The following is a 21,071-nucleotide window of genomic DNA, read 5'->3' on the forward strand; positions in this document are numbered from 1 at the left end:
GGGCAACTCCAGAGTACTCCAGGAACCGACCACGTTCTCTGAACCTGGAGGAGAGGGAGGGATTAATTCATTTTTTTCCGACGTGGCTGTTTATATCCGACCGACGAGACCAATTGTGATACCCCGAAACAATCCCCCTCCCCTGCCCCACATGTCACCTTTAACCCTGCGCTCTAAATTTTGTGGGACTGGAACACAGACAAAATGTGATTGGTCCATTTAGTTACCATAGCAACCAATTTTCAAAGACCTAGCTTCATGATTCTGTGCACAATGTCAGTACCAGTCACATGTCCAAATATCAACTTCATCAGCCATTGCTAGCTCAAGTTACAGTGAATCCCAATTTTGACCAATCACAGGCTTTGTTTGGTTACCATGGCAACAATGGAAGAATGTACATTATTCCGCAACTGTGCAATATGTGTTACAATATGATATATAACCAGTCATAATATAATTTTACCGTACCAGAATATCAACTGTTGAATTTGGACTTCCAAATGTGCCAACCTCATCCCCTTGAACTTGAGCGCAGCCAATCCCTCCCCCCCCCCCCTCCCGTTCGACACTCGACGCCCTACTTACACAGCCTCGGCGCATAAAAGCACCACAACATGAGCAGGCCAAAAATAAAACCCAGAATCCCGCTCACACTTCTACAATGCCATCGAAAAATTCCCCTATCCACCTGAACGCCCATTCCCACACATACTGTATGTTGCCCATTTGGCCCCAAAATGGCGCCCAAATTTCAGTTGTCGCAACTCTCTGTATATAAGGCTCTGGACACTATCTAAGCGGAGCCCCACCACAGATTGGCGCGGAGCGTACAGAATTTTTTTGAGTAAAGATACTACCCTATAGATCGCCGGAAATGACCTTTTCCGGGCCTTGCTAATTTGTAGCTAATGTGACAAATGTCAATAGGTTGATGAGAGCGCCATAAAAAAAAAGTCAGTAATCGCGAATAAGTAAAAAGTGGTAAAAAAAAGCTGAAAAGGGCGCCAGAAGTTCATTTGAGTCCATCGGCTGACTGTATGGACGCTTCGCCACTGAGATGTGGGGGGCCGAAATAAACGTTGGTTGGAACAAATCGCAAATCGACAAAGAAATGAACAAGAGACAGGTGGGGCATGCTCAATCGAAAGATCTACCAGATTAGCGAATGATTTTGGGCCAATATGTTTTTCTTTCGAGAATTGAATTGCAATCTTTTGAGGCGGCCAGATGTGGCCCACATGCTACCTTTTGAGTACCCTGCAAGTATATCACAAGCAAAGAATAAAAGAAACCAGAACCTGAAATAATAAGTTATTGTTATGAAACCCTGTAACAAATCGAGAAGGGAAGGGAGCATGTATAATATTTAGGAGGAAGGGAAAAGCCCGGTACATTTTAACAATTGTGTATGTTAATGCATGAAATGCCCTATATAACAACACGATGCTCAGGTTATGCGTTCAGAAATAAAAACTGAAAGAAAAAACTGCTTCCTTTACAGAGGTAAAATATAACATGTTTGAAGTCATTTTGGAGTACTTTGCCTCGCCCATCCTGTCTAATTTCTGTTTCATTTTACGGGTTGGTTCGTAATGTAAATTCGGTGGCGCAATTTGGAAATACATTATTCTGTCTGTTGATTTCCTTCCAACGTGTCTGTCACACTTGAATATCATTAAAATAAATAACTGGTGATGACATCAATTCTTGCTATAGTAACATGTAAAGCTGTATGCCGTCATGGTAGGAATCTTTTTTTTCTTTTCTATGGTGAAAATTAGCTCATTTCTCGCCTGTCTGCGTTTCGCCAATAATGGCCCACAAATAATTAATTGTTTCAATAATCCATATTTTAGGAATGCACGGGCGTGAGGAGAGGATGGATAATAATAAACAAATATCAAGCCAAAATGAAAAATACATGAAATAATTTTCAAAAAAGAAAACAAAATAAGCAAGAACATTTATTTTTGTACTTGAAAAGTATATACGAAAGAACACAATATAAAAGGAATCTTGACCCCATTCACCTCGCCCCTGGATCATCACTAGAGCTCTAATCCCTTTGACGGCACTATGATTCCCAACTAATACCTCGACCCCCCCCCCCCCCCCCACCCCTCCCCGTCTTCCCATTCAGAAATACAAAACGCCTCTGCTCTCGAGTCGTCGACTTATATTTGTCAATAAATCCAATTTGTCGAGTCCCTACCTTATTCCTATCTTGCCAACACACAAAATAGTAGGCCTATGTGTTGACTTGTCTACTTACACTAACATGACACATCGACGAAAGTTCTCCACAAGTTGTTTTATTCCATTAAACGCAATTAAGTCTAAATCTAATCTCTGTTCCTCCAGAACCACCGCATGGTGGAGATTTCTATACACAAAAATTCACAGTTTTTGTTTGTAAACTTGAATTAAGTATTTCAGACAGGGTATAAAGTCATAACAATGATCTTCTTTACCTGGGTACAATTTTCAAAACATAATCTCATTATATATATACAAACTGGTTTCTAAAGTAATAATGATTAACTGGTTGACTCGTAATAAGTACATGGTCACTTGAGAAGAGGAATTACCCCACCACCGCACTCCCCCACCCTCGTTAACTTTGTTCCTTTCCCACCGCCAGTTATGACATATTTGTTTCGAAAAAAAATCAATTAAACATGTTTCACTCAAAATGACGATAGTCTTTGGCAAACGCAGATGATATCTGCAAACAAAAACGAAAATTATATTCCGTTACAGTGCAAGTTACCTTCTCAATAAAACTGTCAGGTTTTGAGAATTTACTGATTTGGAATGCTCGATACTCGAAGTAACTCACTTTCTAATGTTAGCAAAACAAATCGTTAAAGATCATTATATAGAACTATTGAAAGACATATAGGGCTACATGTAGAATCTGATCTCAAATAACATATTTTCGGATATCATGATACTAAAGATTTTTATAATTAGACTCCTCTAAAGTGATGCCTAGTTCTTGATTCGTATATCAGAAATGATTATACTTCATACTATAAAATATTTAATCAAAATTAACATACAAACAAATGCAAACAAACAAACACGCTGCAGTACTTTCTCGAAGTCAAATATTCCTTGCCAAATATAAACCTCTATAATCATGCCGGATCACGCGATCGAATTATAAATTTCTTGGCCAGGATTGTTTCAGAATTCGATAGTTTGATTTCTTGTTTCCAGAAACTTGTAAGCAACTCTGAAATTGTTCCGCCGTTTTCTTCAATCAATTATAATATCCTCGTACTCATTTGAACTGCTAACATAAGTAGGGTTGTTCTGCATATCGACAGACTGGCCTGTGTCTTTCTTCATATAAGTTGACTTAGTTCCACCGACGATGGGAGTTGAACTTGTCCCTGCAGATCGCTTGGTAGGATCGAATTGGAAAGCTTTCTTCATTTCAGGATTTTGAGCAATCAATATGTAAAACATGCAGAATCCTTGCAACGAAAGACACACGCAGAAGAGCAATTGGAAAACAAGGCTGATAGGATTTTCAAATGTGGCCAGAAATCCGAAGGTCCACGCCAAACCGAGGAGAACCCAAAAGAGGAAAGTACTCTTAAGGCGTGTTATGAACTCCGCCCTCTGTTCCGTCTTGCTTGTGAGTCTTATCTTGCGACAGCTGACACGATATGTGGCTAATACGAATACCGCGAAATTATAAAAAGAGAGTAAGAAAATTTCTAGCAGGAATCCGAAATAGAGGACTGGTCCGGCATGTAGAAAACAACTGTGGGGGGGAAAAGACAAAGGAGCAGGATGATTAATTTAAAAGAAAAGAAAGGATGAATAAAAAGGTACTATTAATTTATAACATAATTCATTTAGGCATTTTCTAGAACAGTGTATTGAAGAAATAGGATTATTGGGCAGGGGAGGGAGTGGGGGCAGGAGAAGGGGGAGGGGGGTTGCGGGTTGTTCATTGTTCTCTGTACATTATATATTTTTTTATGTATATCAAAACTCTAGGTTTGTGCTTTCAAAGGAATATGACGCGTATATTTATGTAGTACAATATATGTTAACGGAGTGCAATGTTAAAAACCAGTCACATATAGGAACTTAACTAAAACAGAAAACAAATTGATAGCTGGGTAAAAACGTTTTGTTTTTGTTGTTTTTGTTGTTATTTTGTGTGTGTGCGTGTCAAAACGTTGTTTCGATTGAGGTTACACGGACACAGTGTTTACCTATTGATTTGACCAATTACACCTATGTTAAAAGTAAGACCAAAACATGGTCCATGAATAAATAAATAAATAAATAGCAGATTTCTTGTCTTTGAAAAACTTACTGATCTGGTGATTCTTCGTAATTATGACCATGGTCGAAGAAAATGATAATAATAGCTCCAACTGCTGGTAAACCTAAATAATTCAAGAAAGAAACAAAAAAAATGAAACCAAAATTGTACAAATGAAATCCAAATAGATAGTCATTTCTGATTATAAAGTCGACATTGGTTTATTTGAGGGGGAAATCACACAAATTCCCCAAAATTTCGTCAGACAAAAAATATGGGTCCTTTATTGATTCTTTACAAGAAATTCCTTTGCAGTTTTTTACAGTATTTGATTGTTTTTCATCAAAAGAGGACACTTGTATACAGTTTATCAGAGAAGGTAGCATTTTTTCATTTGCGAGAAGTCACTTTTTATTGTTACTCTGACGACAAAATGGTATGATTCAATCATTGGCGTGCGCATGATTTCTTTTGAACCTTTATGGGAGGGCGAGTGGCGTGTGAGGGATTCTATAATAGAGGGGTACTCCCCTAGGGTCATTACAGTCGTCCCTTATGTAGGGGGTTAAGGGGTCCTCTCCCAGAAAAAAATATTTCATTGAAGTCAACCCCTGTGAAGGATAGGGGTCTGGGGGGTTCCAGCCCAGAAATTGTATTTTACTTTTTAACGTCACAAATGGTGCATTCTGGGGCATGTTTAGACTATAAAGCAGGTCTATATAAGTATCCCTAAACGCAAAGTTTTGCCAATAAAGACTGTGTGATGTTGAAATAAAGGTTGGTAGGGGGAGGGGGGTTGGGCGGATGATATGCCCGTAGTAACGGTCCAATTATTCACCAGCTGAAATGCAACGCATGTACTGCGGTACCTACCCCAGGCTAGCAACACCGCTACTGTCACCAAGTGTTGAATACTGCTTCGTTTATACTTCCAAATCAGCATATAGATGTAGAATGCCTCCACCGACATCCACGCCACGGACGAGAGACAGAAGAAGTAAATCAATGACGTCATAGCCTTACACACCCCTGGTATATCGGTTCTATCGACACCCAACAAGAACGACAGGTAGAGTCCCAACAGGGCGAGACAAAGATTAAAGTGGACGTGTGTCTGTTGCTTTATTCGAACAGATCTGTTGAAAAGAAATAAGGAGTTAACACGATTAACCGGATTATTTAGCGGTACTAGCATAAAAGAGGCGATTTCTATATTAATAGAGAAGATTGGGTAGTTCCCAATTATTATGAAACCAAATTTAGGTCGATGATTTAAAGAGGACAAACATATTCCTGTACTTAAATAATTGACGTGATTATCCTTTATTTAGTTTTTCTTACCTGATCAACATCATCACTACCAAGGTGAAGGACAACCCTATGATAGATATCACACATCCAATTATCGTGATAACGCTGAGTACCACGTGGTACGGACTTTCTTCAATGTCACTCGAGAAACGCTAAAATCCAAAGAAAACGAGCATTAAAATAATTCAATTGCAGCGCCGTTAACGGACAAGCACCATAGACCTAACCATCAATCATCGGTATATGTGAAAGAAGCAGGTGTGATGAAAAACTTCTCCAAATCAACTACTTTTATATTAGCTTTTTTTATTTATATATAGCGCTTTATACCAGCGATAGGTCTCAAGGCGCTTTACAGACGTTATATTACCCCTGATCAATGATAACCTGTGCAGAGACAATCCCTCCAGTCGGCAGCAGTTATATACTGCGCCCAATGACAAGTTACCTCACATGTACCCATTTAACCCCTGGGTGGAGAGAGGCAAGTGAGATAAAGCATATTGCCCAAGGACACAACGTATAATGAACTAGGCAGGAATCGAACCAGCAATCCTTGGATCACGAGTCCGACGCCTTAGCCAATTGGCCACCACGCTCCCACAACTAAAAAGGAGTCATTCCAATTGGGGTATAGACAATGCTTCAAGTAATAAGAAAGAACTGAAGACTTGAACAAGTCTTAATATAGTATCACATGAGTTACATATGTTTGGTCTTGAACGGTTTTCTTTGCTTTGTAAAATACATATATCTACCGTAAGAGGAAGTGTTTTAAAATGGTGAATCTAAAATGATGAAGTTTTAATAAGGGGTTAATCAACGGTCTAGCGTGCGTTACTCACATGATTAATGCACGATCGGGGGATAATGCAAGCGATGCACGAGGGCGGAGCCCGAGTGCATCCAGCGATAGCATTAACACCCGGAGTGCATTAATCATGTGAGTAACGCACGCTAGACCGTTGATTAACCCCGTTCATTCATACACTACCATTTGTGTGGGAGAAAAATAAAACAAAACATTTTTGGTTACATATAACCAAAGATTTATTAAAGTGATGCCCCGTAATTTTACCGTGCGTTACTCACAGGATTAACCACGGTCAGCTGACCTGAATGGACCAATACGATTTAGGAATTTTTACTAAGTATGAATGAACATCACTTTATACAACACTGGTATTGGGGCAGTGTGAAGCCTATGTATACATGATAACAGATATTTGTTTTAATAGCTTGTCGGACTTCATTTTGGAGTGCGAAGGAAACTTTAGGTAATGATTATACTAAATTCACAGTTCTAACAAAAATATCGAGCTCTCCTTAACGGCAAGATATAGTAAGTCAGAAATATAATTATGCACGGGGAAACATTATATGTTGCAAAAGGAAGCCATCGTTTACATTATACTTTGACTTGTTGTAACTTAGGCCTGTGATTAAGTTTCAAGTCATTAAAACTACTTACAACAAGCACAGCGAAGCTAGTGAGATGATTACAAGCACACACTATCTCCGTGTCATTTGTAGACACCATACGACAGCCCTCCTCTGACCATTTGCCGCCTTCACCGTTCTTTGGGTTGTAATCCCAGAAGACACAAACAAACTCTATCGTGATGTCAGTTTCGTTGCTTCCTTCATCAACCATCTACAAAGTAGAATAAATAATTGGAAATGACAAACAATTCAGAACGATACTGTATATTAAACACTTCCTGTAGCATTATAAAATAATAGATGTAGGCCTAATACCTGGCTCGTGTTAGGATATTGACTTGTTACTTGGGACTATGTACTAGTATAGAGCATCACACTGTACATGTAGAATACAAACGACAAATGGAATGTGGTATACAGGCATTTGATTGTTACCACATAAAGTTCTTGGAACGTTGGAACATGATATATAAAACTATTTTTATGCACTAAAGTATTTTGTGCAGCAACTCAGTGTTATAAACAGGTTAAAGTTATAAAAAGGTTAGAAATGTCATAGGCCCGTATAACCGAAATGGATGTACTTTCTTGGGAAAGATTGGTTCAGCCTCCAGCCCCCCCCCCCACCCCTTCCTGAATCTAGATCTCTGACAAGGTCTGTAGTCCTCTTACTGTTTCGTATTTGTTATGCGACACATAAATGTAACATCTTACGAGCTTGTTGTTGCAACGTTGACGCACTGTTATATGTACAAAGAGTCAATGTCCATTTTCTGTAATCTGTATATTATACGTAGTACTTTAATTCATCAGAAAGGCACAATTTAAGTAGCGACCATATTTCAATACATTCAATGTGCTAATCTATTAGGTATACAGCTGTCCCCACCCACCCCGCCCTATACACTCGCCCTCTTTATGTGACCTTTTAAAACTTAAAATAGAAATAAAATAAAACTGTTAGCAAACTGCTTATCCACTAGAGAGCCTGTGTAAGTGAATGTGTAAAAGTAAGTTGTCAGGCCAACTTACTTTTACACTTTTAAAATTTCGTAAAACTTATGACGTCAGTTGCAAATTGAATCGAGTACAATAGTGCCTTACTGCGCACGCTCCCTTCTAACACTTACATTATATAGAGTGTAATCGTTTTGATTGCATTGATATTTAGTTACAAAAACACAGGGTTGGCAGGTTGGGTATAAGCAACGATGTGTAACACATCCCTGGTATAAGTTACAAGGCTATCCAATTTCCTTTTGAATTTCTAGCTTCATATATACAATGCTCTTTTAGACAGTGTCATTTAATCCGCTTTTTTAGCAGGTTAACATACACCCGAGAGGTATTTAGTATGCATATTGATTACGAATGCGACACTTGGGTCAATGTCAACTTCAAAGTGAATTGAAGAGAACAGAAGAACTGACAAATATCTCTTATAAAGAACTAACACTCGGTTTTCAGAGCAAAGATATGGTAACACTGAAATCTTTAAATAAGAATAAAATGAAATGCCATTTAAGGTGCCCGTATTCCTGTGTTATCTCCGTATCAAAGTGACCGCTTGTTTACAGTATATTATCCGAGATGATACTGCCATGATGTTATTTAGCCTACTTCATCATTCTTGCTTAACGAATTGGTAAGACATTTTGTATTATGCTATAGCTTCACTTCGAAAGCTAGTTTACTTTAGTTGAGTAAATCCCCACAGTTTTACGAAGCCTCTAGAAATTCATTTGAAACCTTATTCATTTGATGATGGTGGATGAATATCGGTTTGTGACAAGCCTACACTCTTTTCGATAAGTTCTAAGAGAATTATGAGAAAGTCGTCTATAACGATAGACGAGAGCTTACGCTTAAGACTCAACGATTTCTAAAATAGAGTTTCTTCTCTATAAAGGAACTCTATTTCTCAATAGAGACCCTATCCTACTATAGGAACTCTATCTCTCAATAGAGACCCTATCCTACTATATATAGGCTCTCTAATTCTCAAATAACGGTAGCGCCCCCATATTCATGCCATCGAAAACAAGCCTGTTTCGCAATAGAAGCTAACCCTACTTCACGACTCGTAAACTAGTTCTCAATCACTAATGACAAGGTTTCTTTGGAAAGGGGGAGGGGAGGGGAGGGGAGGTGGAGGGGGAGGGGGAAGGTTTACATGGTTAACAAGGAAGGTTCCCAGAAATGTTTTAACCGTTTTACCGATTTTTTGCAGAACTACTACTATGATTTCCTGTACACTTCTTAGAAAACGCTTAAGTTGGTGATGAAAACTCAAAACCCCAAAGATCCTCATTTCTGCAAGTTTGAAGTGAATGAATGAACGAATGAATGAACAATTGAATGAACGATTGAATCAATCAATGAATGAGTCAATGAACTACTAGAATGAATGAGAGAATTCTTCTTACGGGTGTCGAGAATCTGGTTATGACAGATGAGTTCTTCGGCAGGTTATCTATGGTAACGTTTTCGATTTCTATTGTAGCAGAGATCACGTGACCATCTACATATTCATCAAGTACAGATAGGCCTTCCTGATTGACTGACGAGCCTTCCAAGTCAGATTGGAAAAGAACAGCATCGCGGTAGGTAATAAAACTAACAGGTATAGAAGTTAGATTTGGATTCACTGGAGAGAGAAAAACAAAAACAAACTTGGTGAAAACAAATGTATGCATAGTTATGAACTGGGATGCTTTAAAAAAGTATTCTCAATATAAAAGGGGAAAATTCTTCCAAACGTTTATAATACCAATGAATACACTTTTAACGATTTTCTTTTAAAACAAACAATGCCATACAAAACCACTTCGGAATAAAATCCGTTTGTATGACAGCTTCTTTACCTATAAACAGGAAACCTATAAACAGGAAACCTATAAACAGGAAACCTATAAACAGGAAACAGGAAACCTATAAACAGCATTTACCTATAAACAGGAAACCTTTTCAAACCGAATGTGTGTTATTATTGTGTTTAACAGTTTTCTTGAAAAGAATTGATAACGCGGTTATATTTAGTCATACAACTATACATTAACAACAAGCACTGGGCATATTATATTGGTCCCAAACGTGAGTTTTAAAACTCTACAAATGGTAACAATGCCTATTTGTATACATGTGAAAACCATGGGAACATGTGGGAGGGGGGGTGAAACAGTGTGGTGGGGGGAGGGTGTAAGGGATTGTGTTAGGGATGAGCGATTGTGTTGGGGTGGGGTCATGAATGGTGTTAATCAGGGATCAGTTTGTAAGACACATATACCCAGAATTTGATTGGTTTCCACGAGCAATTGAATGGAGATTTACTCATTTCTAACCTGACGATACTTTTTAAGTACGGACACCCAAACTGGATCTAGGCACGAATACCAAACAAATTGCAATATACTTTCAGCCACAGTCCCCTTACATCAATACTGTTATCATGTGATCATGACTACGTTAACATCGCGTAAGTATCACGGAGTCCCTTATAAAGGGAAGATATATTATTAATGACGAGGTAAGAGGTACTCCTGTGTGAAATCCCCCATCGCAATGAATTAAAGAAACTCCGACCCACCTGTACCAATTATATCCAAGACTGAGGGCGGTAGAGTAATAGATGATGTCCGTGATTCTATGACGTCATCATCTGAGTCCATAAAGGGGTCCTCAAAAACAAAAGGATCTTCGAGAGACGTCTTTGGCAACTGGAGAGCGCTAACTCCCAGGTTTGTCACCAGTTCAGTGTAGTCCCCATTAAGATCATGTACAAACCGTACTTGGCTTTCCAGAAGTGGTACAACTTCATTGATTTCCGAACTGTCAATCAACATTGTCTCATTGATTGACATCATATTATTAACCACGCCTACCACAGAATAAGTCACCTTCAAGAAAGAAAAGAAAAAAGTCCTTCCAAATATATCAACATTATTACTTTGTAGTCCGGTCTCTTCCTAAGAGCAAATAAATATCATAGATGACCATGAGTATGGCATTTTCTTTTAGCATCTTTGGTTTCTTACCTCTGTGGATGGACTTTCGACACGAACTATTGAATCGAGAGATGAAATCATGTTTTCGAGCCCAGATTCGGTGATGAGATCGCTTTGACTTGAAGCTACCACAAGCATTTGACTGACCTCTTCAACATTATCTTCGCTGACGTTCATCTTTCGGAAAGAAAAATAGAAATGCTATCGTGAGACAAACAACTTTTATTTGTTTTAATTTTTTTTTTATGCACATGTAGTACTTTGACAAATCGTAATGTTATATTTTATTTCGTGATACCAGAACTAAATATTGGAGTTACCGTTTGTAAATGTGTAAAACCCATGTTTTTTTGTTTTACACTTGTGTGCATAGTAGGTTCAAAACCGGTTAATTAAAGGATATTCCGGTGGCCTGGAGATGATTAATTAATAAAAATACTGGAGATTTTGTTTTCTGCATCTGTGGGTCAAAACATTATAGCATTTCGTATTGCACAGAGAGAATTGCCAAATTTGGGTAGTGTTAACTCAGTTTCATTTGGTCACGTGATGGCCTCTACATTAAATCTTATTATCACCAAACATATGTATTTAATGCATTAACCAATTCAACTCACATTTGCTATTTCTTTCAACTGGTTTTCTAAAGTGATTACGTCATAGCATTCCGTTGCTACAGGCTCCGCCCACTTATCATCATCGCAATAACGAGTAGCCATTGGCGTTCTTGGTTCTGATGTGGGGAAAAAAAGCAATCCTATATATTTAATAAATTCTATACGTAAAAATTTTTTTAACAGAGGCTTTAAAACATAAAACATAAAATCTGTATCAGAAATTAGTGAAATATTAGTTCTTATATGTCTTCAATTTTAAAAGATGGAAAATGTTAAAAAGGTGGAACGAGGGGGTGGGTAGGGAGTAGGGAAGGGAAGAGAAGGCTGTGGTCCTACTACTTACTGGATGAACCAGACGGGCACAGTTCCTCAGAACCCACTGATTGTTCCGCCTCTCCTTGCGGAAACGTTAATGTAATCCCGCTGATGAAGACAACTTCTTTAGGACAAGGGACTGCTATGACTGTGTATAGGAAGAGAACGTAAGCATCAAACTAAAGAGTTAATTTTTTAATGACCTGAAACTTCCGTCTGTCATCATCTCTGGAAGCTGTCAATCTTGTTAAGGGTTTGAAGTCCCTGCCCATCATCCCTCCACCACCCCCACCACACCCCACCCTCCTTCCTGCTACACACATGCACAATTTTTTAAATAAATTTTTTATTGCAAAAATTGTCAAAAGAGGTAAATTTAGTGAGACAATTCAATAATTCAGTTGAAGGAAAGAATTATCTTGGATTGTTTCGGTTGTAATAGAGGTATAACCACCTATGCATGTCTTTTCTAGCATATTTGAAAGGGTTACAAATGGCCTCCACCGTGAGAGGGGAAGCTAGAAGAGTCGTTTTCAAATAGTTTGGTTTAGATTAAGGTGTTTTGGAAAACTGCAATTCTTGGTATTCGTGAGGTGAAACCTAAACTAGCTGTCCTTATATTTATATGGTTACCTTTCTACACCGACTGCACATCTAGATTTGTAATTTCCATTGGCATGCAGTCTTTCACGCAGTTACGGTTTTTTTTTATGTTGCTCTATTTGTAGAAATCTGGAAGTACGTTCGAAAACTGTTACAGCGATGTTTTCGTTTCAAAATATGAGGCGTCACGGGAAACGAAGGTAAATGGCAGTGTGTCGACAAACATTAAACTAGTATTGAGTCACCTACAGAGGGTGCAAACAGTCAATGCCATGCTGTGAAATAGCCACACAGTATACTGGAAGGCCAAAGTATTCCTCACAGTAAACACCTTAACTGTACATATACAATTTATATTGGCGTGATAACCAAGTGCGCATGCCCATACAAACGAGGGCCAATTTGTATATATAGTCAGTATTGAGTCTATATACTTTGCCTATTGTTAGAGCTTCGTGTACACAGAAGAAATTCTGCAACTGTGAAGCCTTAGCTTTCGGAGAATAGCATGTACAATCGTGTCCATACGCATTATTTAGTACAAGTGAGATTTGAATGGGTATTGTCTTTTGGGTTGAAAAGACCATTAAAATGACATTCGAAAGTTATATAGGCCTACCACCAAGTTATTCATGGTCCTACATGTGTGAAAGCCTGGATGAATCGGTTTTAACAGAGCTTATCGCAAAACTGAAAAGAGATTTTCAAGGACTTATCATAAAGTGTATTATTGTGCTAAATACTGCGCAAGGCCATTCATTTCTGGCGCGACGTTATAACTAAATGTCGTTTTCACTTATTTACACCGCCCAAGCTACATATATGTGCCTATACTCAGAGTAAAATAGCGGAGTCTTGGAGTTAGCCTAGCAAAACAATCTTGCACTCAGCACCACCGTGTTCACTCCTTCTTGATCGTTACCAGTCCTACCTACCACAATTTAAGTCTGCCAAATACTGCTAGAAAGTTTATAAAAAATCCCCCCCCCCCCCAAAAAAAAAAAAAAAAAATCCCGAGTTCTACCTATGAACTTTCGACCTTCTAAAGAGGTATCTGCCAATGAGAAAACTTAAAAGTAGACAATTAGATAATTGGATGTCTCAAAGAAAGGGGTGGCCATGCATTATTTGATTTGCTTGCATATTTCGAGGGGAATACCGAATACAGCACATTCTTTGACAGACAAACAGATAGATGAATACAGGGAGATCACATATAACCGCAAGTTCCGCAACCGTTTGTTACGTTTCTTGCGCGTTAACTTTTCAACTGTACTCTTGATGCAAAATTCGAGTTTTGAGTTCCAGGTTATTATAAGGGCACCTATTATACGACAACTGATTTAAATGAGCCACGGCAGTTGTTGCCCCCGGTAACCAATAAGGTTAGTACGGCAAGATCCACTGACAGTATATATAGCATGCAACAGATATGCATTCCTTAGTTACAATAGTAAAACAATAACCCATACAGACAAGTTGAATCCAACATCAATTGAATCAAATTTTCCAATACGGTGACTGTACGTTTGCGTGTTTGCAATTCGAATGACGTCATCAATTTTTCTAAACATTTTCTTACAGTCACCGTGGTACCTTGGACTTATGCAATGTCTATAATGGTTATCATAAAAGCCGACATGATGATATTGCATTTTGTTACTGATGTGGTTATCGGTGAAGTGCAACTTTCCAAGACAAGACTACAATGATATTGTGAGTCATATGCGTGTTTCACTGTATTGCTGTAAACAGATATCACCTTACAAAGATCAGCCAAACATAGGGTTACGTAGAACAAAGACGAAAATGGAATACGTTATACGTCTAAAAAAAATATAAGAAAAACGAAAAAGAACAACCGTGTCGTGCAGTAGTTTACAAAACCAACGTGCGCATTCACAGTATGCATTGTGAAAGCAACATTGAAGCATGTGGTTGCGTTTGTACCATTTTTTTCAGTTGGCAAACATTAATTGCAGGAACTTGTGTCTACCCCTCCCCTACCCCCTCCCTACCCCATACCCCCTCCTACCCCATACCCCTCCCCTACTACATACCCCTATCCCGACCCCTCCATAAGTACCGTACGTGTTTTATGCATGTGTTTTAAGTCTACGGAGAAATCATGGTGTGTGACATTACAGTGGTTCTCATGATGGCGGTATGATTAACACTGGAGGGGAAGGGAAGGGGGTACCCGGGCGGTGAGCCGACTTTGGGGAAGGGGGGTGAGGGATTAATGTCAATGCTGCTGTTAAATAAAAGTACATAGAAACTGATAATGGATTCATTGGTTCAGGCCTCTTTGTATTTCGTTTTGTGACATGCTGTAATAGACGTACCGGAACTGTACAACTTCCTGTAACAAACGAGCTAATCTACCACTAATTGAGAGCAGGAAATACATAAATGGAACCGTTTTCCGAATCATATTGATGACCGTGTACTACATAGATTGAGCATGTGCGAGGGGCTTGGGGGGGGGGGGGGGTATATGCAGGGTTTATGGACCAGGGACGGTAGGCGACGTTTGCACAGCGGTTCCAAACGGTTTGAAACTACGGACTCTGATATCAGTAAACATCATTTAAAATAACTTATGATCGGCAAAAGAAAGAAAAAATGACAGGAAATCAGCAATTATTACAGTCAAATAAGAGAATCAGAATGTGTTAAACAGTCATCACAACCCTTTAAAGGATTTTGAAAAATACCGTAGGCTATATTGACTCCCCCCCCCCCCCCTCCTCAACCGCCACGATCAACAAGGACACTATATAAAGCTGAAAGAGGACTTATAGTAAGTATACAGATTGACACCTGAAAATATAAATCACCACAAATGCAGTGATCTTTGCTCCTTGTCTACTGACTAAAGGACGGTGTTCGGATCACGTATGTAGATATAAGCCACGGATCAGTAGGAACTTTCTTCTTTTGTTGTGAGAACAAACAACAATTAAGGAATGAAGGTTTATAGAAGCTTGTTTACGTGATCGAGAAACCGCGATGCGATTCACTGAAGGGTTTCTGTTCTAATGAAGTTTACTTTACAACTCTGCATTTTCCTATCCCTGTCCGCATGATTGATAACATTGATAGATTCAAAGCTCATCTATAAGGCACTATCCTCATAATCAATAACATTGATAGATTCAAATGTCATCTTAAGCACTATCCCTATGATAAATAACATTGATAGATTCAAGGTTCATCTTAAGCACTATCCTCATGATCAATAACATTGATAGATTCAAATGTTATCTTAAGCACTATCCCTATGATAAATAACATTGATAGATTCAAGGTTCATCTTAAGCACTATCCTCATGATCAATAACATTGATAGATTCAAATGTTATCTAAAGCACTATCCGCATGATCAATAACATTGATAGATAGATTCAAAGGTCATCTAAAGCACTATCCTCATGATCAGTAACATTGATAGATTCAAATGTTATCTAAAGCACTATCCGCATGATCAATAACATTGATAGATAGATTCAAAGGTCATCTTAAGCACTATCCTCATGATCAGTAACATTGATAGATTCAAATGTTATCTAAAGCACTATCCTCATGATCAATAACATTGATAGATTCAAAGGTCATCTAAAGCACTATCCTCATGATCAGTAACAGTGATAGATTCAAAGGTTATCTAAAGCACTATCCGCATGATCAATACCATTGATAGATAGATTCAAAGGTTATCTAATTCTAAAGCACTATCAGCATGATCAATAACATTGATAGATTCGAATGTTACCTTTACAAATTCCTTCCACTCTATCATAACCTTCTTTGCAGTTGCAGAGGGCATCACCCTGGCTATTAGTACAAAGCTCTGTGACGTCATCGCATGCGTCATTGAGACCGCATATTCGAACTAAAAATAGAGAATATCAGAAATTAAACAAACTCTCTACTTTGAAACGTCTTGCAGATGAAAGAAGATGAGAACATCTCGGGCTGTACTGTTGCACAGTTTTACCTCTCCCTCCCACCCACCCTCCAAGCGCTCTACCTCAACCCGTCCGCCCTCCCCTCCCCTCCACTCGCCCTCCCCTCGCCCTCCCCTTCCACTCCACTCCCCCTCCCACAGAATCTTGCCAACGCAAATTGTATAAGCACATATGAAAATGAAGCAGTCAAGTCGCGACGGAGTTAAAAGTACCTGCTTGTATCGTATCGCTATGACCCGGAGTAGGATGTGTATTTCCGCAGTTGGAGTTATCAAACGGTTTAATGCGTTTTACATTACTATACTAAATAACTGTAATTTTATGCGATGCGAGTTTTTTATTGTTATTTCTATCACGTTATCACCAACACAGGAGTGGGTCACGCACATACGTATATTTGGAATAACCAACCAAACCAAACCAAACCAAATCAGGTCCATGGCCTAGTTGGTTAGGGTGGCCGCGTACAAAGCGGGAGGCCCGGGTTCGACTCCCGGTTGAGGCTGGAAGTTTTATCACTGTTCTTGATTTTCCAACTCATTACGATTTTCAATTATATATATTCATTTGCCTTTGTCGTTTACCTCCATTTCATTAACATAAAGTCTGTTCAAAGTATCTCTTTCGAGGTCCGGCTTTAGGAATCACAAATGATTTCGAGTTGGTTAGCATCATGTTTGATCTCTAGAGTAAGGCAAAAATATGTCACCAAAAACAGAACTAGTATTGTTCGATACAGGTGACAAACGCCTACAGTGGAATTACGACCTTTCTTACCGGTTTAGAACCTCTGGACATAAAATCAGCGTCCATAGCCTAGTGGTTAGGGTGTCCGCGTACAGAGCGGAAGGCCCGGGTTCGAATCCAGGTGGAGGATGGAAGTTTTTTCACTGTTCTTGATTTTGCAACTCGTTACGATTTGCATTCATATATATTCATTTGCCTTTGTCGTTTACCTCCATTTCATTAACATATATATCATGTAATTATTTACTGAGGATACGATAGTTCCATGCTTTGCCACTTTAAAGGTGAGACAGAAATAAAAAATATCGTCAATAATCTATGCGAAAGCCTAAACATAAGAATGATGAATTTATTCTCCAGCAAAACTAAGAAAGTTTCATTGATCTTCCACCAAGAAGGGTCCTTGTAAAATCTCCTTGCCTTCTTATACACTGTCTGAAGGCTTAAACAAGTTTAAAATTACGTCATCGAATCACATGTGCTTCGCTTTTCCCCCCTTTATTGATTGAAATGTTTAGCTTCTATATAGTCAAGATTAGTGCAAATGTTGAAGCACGTAACATAAAATAATATTGGTATTGGTATCAGTATCAAATCTGTTCTTATTAAAATATGAAAATATGAAAATAACGAAAGTATGAAAATATGAAAAAGACTGAAAAAAGAGAAAGTTAAAGGTTTGACCTCCTAGTGACATTACACTATGAGTCTACGACATCAAAGAATAAAATGACAGCCTAAAGACACAAATTTCAACTTAAAGAATACCTCCCATGCATGCTTACAAAACGAGATTATTTCGTAGCTATTTAGGAGTTGTGCATGAATTACAATGATCTCTATGCCAGGTAATCCATATCCACGACACAGACATGCGCAGTTGACTCTTGCTTTTTTTTTTTTAAATTAGAACTTACCACAGGAGTGGGACGTTTCCAGATACTTGTAGGTATTGACGCATGGATCACCAAAAACCCCGTTAGTCGCTGGCACAGAACAGCTTGTTTGGTTTTCACACCTTTTAGTTACCTCGGGTAGTGAACTTGTTGCTTCACAGTCCGAAGTTATCTGAGGTAAAGAAGACGTACAACAAAAATAATTTCTTTCAATTAATTCCTTTTTCGTCTTCCGTAATAGATGATATTTTTCCAGCTATATCAGTTCATTCTCTAACAGATTTTGCGTTATTAGTATCTTTTTTTTTGGGGGGGGGGGGGACGGTGTCAAAGGTCGCGTAAATTGCTCTGTATATGTCTGGTAAATCGGACTCCGAAACTAGAATTGAAAATTAAAATTGTGACCCAAATTTGATCCAAAGAAAACTTGAACAGAAAAAAAAAAAACGTTTAGCGAACAAGACTAGTAAGAAATCCAAAGAAAATCATTATTTAAATGAAAGATAAAGCATTTTAACTCCCATTGAAGCGGATTTAGAAACTTATATCTTTTAGCCGAACCTCTTTTTCCACCGTTGTATTAAGGAAAATGTCACTGTTTCGCAATTCTTTCTGTAACATTTTAAAGGGTGTGAAGACTCGCGCAAAAGGAAACGTCTAATGCCTGTAAACATGTCCTATATTCGAATGAGGTGTAACAGAAGTGTTAGACACTACCATCGATCCCAGAAAATACACACATAGCTTGCTACCGTCGGCAATTAGACACTAGTGTACAGTCAGTACATACAGATGCGGTCAATACCCACAGCACAGTGTACAGACAATACAGCGATGGACATCTCAGGTCCAGCTAAAGAGAACAATGTATCACGTTTCATTACTGTCTGCATTTTGTAGCGACACGAACAAAACGTCACTTGCAAGCAACAGAAAGTTAACTTTTTCAGATGGCCGCACGCGGTTTGGGGCGAGTCTTCAATGCCTTTAAGGCCTCGGTAATTATGTCTGAAAAAATGTCATATACCATGCATGGCTAGGTGGCGAAAGGCTTACACTGAACCTTTAACCATCGGAAATAAAATTTTTAGTGTTTACAGTATCATTACACAACACAACCCATTGGTTTCGAACATTCGAATATAAAGGGTACGTTCGGCCTTTTCCCAGTTTTATGTCAAGTGTGTTTGTTGAAACGTACCGGTATTATTGTTTCAAATGATAGTAGGGGTGTAGTTATTGAAGAAACCAACCCCACCCCTCCACCCCTCTATCGCTAACTCCAACGTTGTTCCCTATGCAGATATTGATATAAATATTGAAAAAGCAACTGATTTAGGATATATGGGCCCCGAGGCGGGTGACCTCAAAAGAGAGTCCATGGAATATGCTCTACCAAGTGTAAGCTGTCCAACTCCTTGTTGATAGCGATACCGTTTATAGACATCCCTAGCGCTTGGTCCGGAGCCACAGTTCTTTAAATATGTTGTCAATCACACGCAAGTTCATTCAATACAACCCAGAAAAACAGTATGGGTAAATGATTTCATGAAGCTTGTATGGATATCAAAAAGAAAAGCTTTAAAAATAAGACATAGTTTGATATTTAATGAAAAGTCAATTAAGAACCTGGACACGCATATGAAACAAACAACTTGATGCACTCCCAAGCACAGGCCCAATACACTGTGAGAGCAGGGAGTTGCTATGGAGTCACTCCATAGCAACTCCATTGGAGTGGCCAATGACACTATATACAAAGACATACTCATGAATATTCATGAATACATATCTTTCAGCACACAGTTGAGACAATTGTTTCTATACTGTAGTGTCGTGTCCAGCTTCAGATCACTCGTATTGTCAGTACGAGCAGTATGAATATCATGTTACTATCAGATCAAGGTAAGGAACTGTTTGTACTGTCAATACCAGTGCTTTGAGAGCATGATATTGGTGTACAGTTTAAAGTTTAGCATTAGGAAATTGTCCCAACTGGTTGCTTTCAGAGCTATGGACTTTCTAAAGTATCTAAGAAAGATATTTACTTCAGACTTTTGGCCAGGACAGATCGTACTCGTAGTTCGTCCATATAGTGCTTCATGAATATGTATGACTTTGCCATCATCACATTGTAAATGAAGTGTGTCGCCTTCACATTCTATCGATTCAACTGTATAAAAAAACAAGAATAAATGATATATAAATTATATATGTATATATTCTGCATTTAAGTCTGCAAAGGACAATACGGCAGGTCTTTTCTGTACTATTAAAGATAAGTGTGTAGTTTACTTAAAAGTTAATTCCCCACTAGTAAAGCAAATTCGGACTAGTTAAGAGTAAAATAAGGCTCGTTAAGGAAAGCTTTAATTTTGATAGTCTCTACAAAGTTTTCGGTAGGTTTTCTGATGCTCCACCTATATAATGTAATACTTATAAACTAACATTCATCTGTACCGAATACTACATACGGTATTTAATCCATTGCTTTTAAGAAAATGGAAAAAAAACGGACATCCTGGAAGTGTTTCCCCATTCAGACCAAACCAGGAAGCACTTAATGAGCATTAGAACAAACATACGAGGATATTCTTCATCGTAAAACCGAGAAAACTCGTACTACCGACTTGTAACAATATTTACATGTCCCTCTATCTGTAGATTAAGTGGTTTACTTGTATGTTTCGATCTGCCTGCTGTAGCCTCTACGTGGAATAGGATAAACTTGCTACGGTACGCGAGGGGCACAATTTACCTCCCTGGTCCTTCTTATACACCCCCTACATCTCCCCCCCCCCCCCCCCTCTCCGCGCCCATCTTTTTCAACTTAATTTGTTGTCTTTCACACATTCACACTTCTTGGCTTTAAC

At 38.6% G+C, this 21,071-nt stretch overlaps 1 protein-coding gene across 3 annotated transcripts in view; it reads right to left on the minus strand.

The window, feature by feature from the left end:
- Positions 1 to 21,071, minus strand: part of LOC139980709 (adhesion G-protein coupled receptor G2-like) — a 102,684-nt gene that overhangs the window by 78,812 nt on the left and 2,801 nt on the right. For 2 of the 3 annotated variants that reach the window (XM_071992569.1, XM_071992568.1), the window contains exons 3-14: positions 20,247 to 20,371; positions 18,220 to 18,370; positions 16,360 to 16,479; positions 12,010 to 12,129; positions 11,667 to 11,782; positions 11,080 to 11,226; positions 10,632 to 10,941; positions 9,472 to 9,692; positions 7,074 to 7,256; positions 5,633 to 5,754; positions 5,165 to 5,427; positions 4,343 to 4,415 (exon numbers count right to left, since the gene is read on the minus strand). In XM_071992569.1, coding sequence (XP_071848670.1) covers positions 4,343 to 4,415; positions 5,165 to 5,427; positions 5,633 to 5,754; positions 7,074 to 7,256; positions 9,472 to 9,692; positions 10,632 to 10,941; positions 11,080 to 11,226; positions 11,667 to 11,782; positions 12,010 to 12,129; positions 16,360 to 16,479; positions 18,220 to 18,370; positions 20,247 to 20,371 — 1,951 coding nt within the window. Of the gene's footprint in view, positions 1 to 1,954; positions 3,779 to 4,342; positions 4,416 to 5,164; positions 5,428 to 5,632; positions 5,755 to 7,073; positions 7,257 to 9,471; positions 9,693 to 10,631; positions 10,942 to 11,079; positions 11,227 to 11,666; positions 11,783 to 12,009; positions 12,130 to 16,359; positions 16,480 to 18,219; positions 18,371 to 20,246; positions 20,372 to 21,071 lie in introns of those variants that run through there. The other variant, XM_071992567.1, reaches the window with a different exon arrangement.

The sequence above is a fragment of the Apostichopus japonicus genome, chromosome 15, assembly GCF_037975245.1.
Source record: "Apostichopus japonicus isolate 1M-3 chromosome 15, ASM3797524v1, whole genome shotgun sequence".
Lineage (NCBI taxonomy): Eukaryota > Metazoa > Echinodermata > Holothuroidea > Aspidochirotida > Stichopodidae > Apostichopus > Apostichopus japonicus.